At 37.5% G+C, this 4,558-nt stretch overlaps 1 protein-coding gene across 1 annotated transcript; it reads right to left on the reverse strand.

The window, feature by feature from the left end:
* Positions 1-335: 335 nt before the first annotated feature.
* On the reverse strand, positions 336-3,844 carry LOC118598456 (the record flags this gene model as incomplete). Its single annotated transcript, XM_036211145.1, has 2 exons — positions 1,825-3,844; positions 336-1,716 (listed from the first exon to the last, which is right to left on the reverse strand). Coding segments are annotated over exons 1-2 (3,238 nt in total), but the record flags the coding sequence as incomplete, so codon positions are not given.
* Between the last annotated feature and the right edge of the window lie 714 nt (positions 3,845-4,558).

The following is a 4,558-nucleotide window of genomic DNA, read 5'->3' on the forward strand; positions in this document are numbered from 1 at the left end:
CTGTATGCTCATGCTGGAATTAGCCAAATAGATTTCTGTCACAAATTGAGCAAAGAACAAGTATGTTGTGTCACGAGCAAATCTGTCATCAATGCAGAAAAGTCTTGATTTAAAATAACTGCTTGGTGTCGGTTTCTTTTGCCGTTGTTCATCCAGAGTGTTTAGGCCAGTTGGAAACTGAACTGGGAATGCCATGGCTTCTAATTTAGGTGTTTTGAAGAAGCTGATAGGACTGTTTCTCTCTGCTGGTGCAACAGAATATATACCATCACTGAAACTCATTATATCCTCTGAAACATCACAAGGTTGTAAACATGATTCCAGTGCAAAGCCACCATTAGGCATGTCTCCTTCTTGTTCATCATTATCATGATCATTTCTCTCATGGTGTTCCTGTCCTTCACTTGGCTGGTTAATTTCTACATCATGTTCACTGTTAGCTTCATGTTCTGCTCCAGTCAGTGCAACCTTTTCACACATGTCAATTTCCATTAAATCCTCNTTTCTCTCATGGTGTTCCTGTCCTTCACTTGGCTGGTTCATTTCTACATCATGTTCACGGTTAGCTTCGTGTTCTGCTTCAGTCAGTGCAACCTTTTCACACATGTCAATTTCCATTAAATCAGCTTCATCATAATCTTCATCTTCCATCCTTACATCATCATCTTCATCATCTGGCAGTGTAGGATCACACAGTTCTGCTTCATCTCTGATGTTTACACTTTGATATTGTGGATGAATCTGTTTCAATGTCTTTAAAGCTCTCATGAGTTTAGACCAGGTCACGTTCTGGAACAGCTGATGACCTTTATAACATAAACGTCTCTTTAACTTGACCCTTAAGACCTGAGATTCACTTCTTAATCGTGGTAATATTTCAACAGTTTCCTGAACTTCAGATGGAACACAAACCACATTTCCTCTTATTAAATTCTGTCTGCCTTTAGGTAGGGGAATGATTTTTGCAAATGGTAAACATTTCGCAACCAAATGCCTTTCAAGAATGTTTAGATCTGATAATTCTTCTGGCACATCAAAAAGCTCCAGTTTGTTAGCAACAGCAAGTGGAGGCATGGATCCATTTTTTAGATAATTATGACATGTGTGACAGATGTGTTCTGTTCTTCTCTCAGGAACTTTACATTGATCATTTATGCAGCCTTCTTCACAGACATGAACATATTTGCCTGTCAGACACTGTGAAATGATCTGGGGGTTTTTACTGTAATTTGACCTGATGCAAGGTTTCACTTGGTTTTTGAAACAAGCTTTATGACAGGAAGTGCAGACGTAAGTCGGAGAAATTTTAACATTTGTTCTGAAAACAGAAATGGCTTCTGTAATCAAAGGGTCATCTCTCTCTTCTGCTCGTTTATGCATTTGTCTGTATTTTCTTTTTATTTTCATGGCAATCATGTTAGTCATAGCACGATGTCCAAGATTATTTCTGTAGCTTTCCTTCATTAACTGTTTGTGTTTTATTCTGAATGCTGGGTCATTAGCATAACGCTGAATCATGTAAGACTTTTGGCGCTCCCTGAAGCCAGGGTTAAGTTTATACTGTTGATTGATGTAGAAATTCTTTTTCTGTCTAAAGTTTGGCTGGGTTTTGTATCGTACCACAAAACAACGTTTTTTCATTTCTCTGTAATCAAATTCATCTTGATACCGAGTTTTTAGGGACATTTTTTTCTTCTCTCTGTATTCATCCTGCATTTGATATCGTGTTTTTAAGCAATTTTTTTTATTTTCTCTGTATTCATCCTGCATTTGATACCGAGTTTTTAAGCACATTTTTTTCTTCTCTCTGTATTCATCCTGCATTTGATATAGACACTTAAAATGTTTTTTTTGTTTCTCCCTAAATTCAGAATCTCTTTTGTAACGATCAATCATATATTTCTTCTTTGTCATTCTAAATAGAGAATCTTTTTTATAGCGTTCCATTTTATTATATTTTTGCCTGTTTTTGAACTCTTCATTTTCTTTATACTTAGCTTTTATCATTTTTTTCTTTATTTGTCTGATTTCAGGATTAGAAAAATAATGTTTTCTTGAATACAATTTTTTCTTTTGTTTGTATTCATCATTTGAAGAATAGAGCTCTCGTTCTTTCTTTTTTTGATTCTCTTTTCTATCAGAAGATTTTGTTTGAGACCGTGTCTGCCTTCTCATCATTTTCCTTCGTAGTTGTTTAGGAATCTTTGACATTTTACAAACTCTCTGTTTTTCTGCAGTATTGCAGGTATTTGTTTGTTTGAGACCAGTTTGTTGTGACTGACAGGTGATCATATGAAGTGGAATTTCAGATTCACTCTGGGGCAATGCGACGTTTTGTTGTGTAACAGAGTTTAAATCATTGAGAGTGGAAGGGTCATTCACTTTGCTTCCAGATGTTTTCTTTAAACAAATGTTCATTGCATTAGTCCTTGGCTCTGACTGGGTCTGAGAAACATCATCCAACATGGAGGTTATATAATCCACCAGCATGTCCACATCTTGATGATTATTCATTTCAGATGAACAAATGTTCTCATCAATCTCTGGGTCAGTGTGTCTCGTCAATTTGGCATCTTGATGATCATCATTCATCAGAGAGGGTGTAACACAGACATCAGGTGTTCTGGACTCTGGAACTGGGACACTCTCGTTCATAATAGGGATGTTGCATAGAAACTTCACAGGTTTCAGTTCGTACACACTTGAGGGCTGTGCTCCATTCATAGAGTAACATAAAGAGAGCCAGTCAATCATTTCAAGGAGAGTTGTGAATGTCAGCATCACAGCTGTACCACTTTCTCTGTCAAACATGTCAGGTGGAGTGGGTAAACCATCTGGGCTTCTGGAGTGGGGGTCAAAGAAACCAAATCTTCCAGAACTGGTTCTGAACACAGCAATGCACAAATCCAACATTATCAGTAGAGCGTACTGAATTTCTGTTTGCAAACAAGCAAGTCCAGCATCAAACCTCAGGAATTCATCCACTGATCCAGGAGGAGGGTCTCCAAAAGTGCCATAACGTGACAGAACTGACATGTCTGCATCATACACACACCTGCGAGCAGGTACCGTCTCAGGAAGTTGATCAGTGGCAAGGTGGTTGTCAGCAGGGAATCTTTTTCTGGCATCTGTGTACATGGAATTACCTTTATCTAAAACCAGGTCAAGGTCAGCTGTGGTGATGTTCTCATCTTCACATAGAAAAGCCAGAAATGTCAGAGAGTTACAGGTGCACTGCATGTTTTTGTATTTTCCATATCTCCCAGAAGCCTGGCTCCAAGAAGCACACAGTTGTCTCACAGAAGGTTGGGATGGTTCATTTACATGTTGAGCAGGTGAAGGTTTGGCTGCACAAAGTTCATCACAGAGTTGTCCTCTTTTCACAGCATCAGCATAAGATGTCAGTGAGGATTCTGGTTTCTCTCTCCTCACACCTGTTGTTTTCATTTCACCTGCATGAGATGGTCCTGCCTCACATGGAGCATCAAGCTTCAGTTTCTTCTTCACTGCATCAGCATATGTGATATTTGGTTCACAGGAAGGCTTTTCTTTCTTACCAGTCTGGACGTCTGCAGATTTCTCTGTGAGATTTTGTGAATTGTCATGTAGACATTCCTGAATATCCTCAAACTTAAGCCAGCGTGTCTTAGCAGACTGAGATCTTTTACTTTTTTTTGGCATTTTCTTAAATAAAGTAAGGTTCACTTGCGAGCAAAAAGATATTGATTTTTTTTTATTTTATATAACCAACAAATACTAATAGTATTTTAAGCTAAATTTATTTGCCTGTCAATTTCTAGTTTAGAAATGTTACTATTCCACTTTAATAAAATAATTCCTCACAATTAAGTATCTTACCGTCAATTATATTCAAAATTGATAGTCAGACTGACTTGAAAGTAAGTCAGATGCTTAATAAGCTGATATAAGACTCGGTGTATCCCAAATGAAATTTAAAGTAGGCAAGATGTCAGAAGTCACTTTAATCAAAAATATTTTTATTTGAAATATGTGTCTTATATATCAGTATTTCAATATTTATTACTTTTACAACTGAAAGGATCAACAGTGTCTAATAGATGACAGCTTGTTGCCAGAGGACACCTCCAGTGGAGTCACCGCAGAGCAGAAACGATGTCTTCACTCTTGAATCTTCTCCAAAACACTTGAATGAATCAGTATGTAGAGCAAATATACACCTTAGAATACAAACCTGCAGTCAGCAGTTTTAGTTATTGCAGATGTACACCAGCTGTGGTGGAGGCAAACAGGACAGACACTGAAAAGAGATTTTCTCAATAGTTTTGAGAAAGTGTCAAGGTTCAAATCAAGCTGAGGGTTCCAGTCAACCCAAATGTATTTTCCAAAACAATTCTTTAAGGTTCCAGTCAACCTTGAAATTCCAAGTTCAAACTTCCAATATCAGTTCTCAATCAGTATTCAATCAGTAGTCAAAATCAGTCAAATGTATAGAATCAGGACGCCCTTAAAAGGAGGGTTTCAGCTACCAATTAAGCTGTTTGACTAGCTAGCAGTAAGCTAGTGCAAAAATACAGCT

The sequence above is a fragment of the Oryzias melastigma genome, unplaced genomic scaffold (assembly GCF_002922805.2).
Source record: "Oryzias melastigma strain HK-1 unplaced genomic scaffold, ASM292280v2 sc00680, whole genome shotgun sequence".
Classification (NCBI taxonomy): domain Eukaryota; kingdom Metazoa; phylum Chordata; class Actinopteri; order Beloniformes; family Adrianichthyidae; genus Oryzias; species Oryzias melastigma.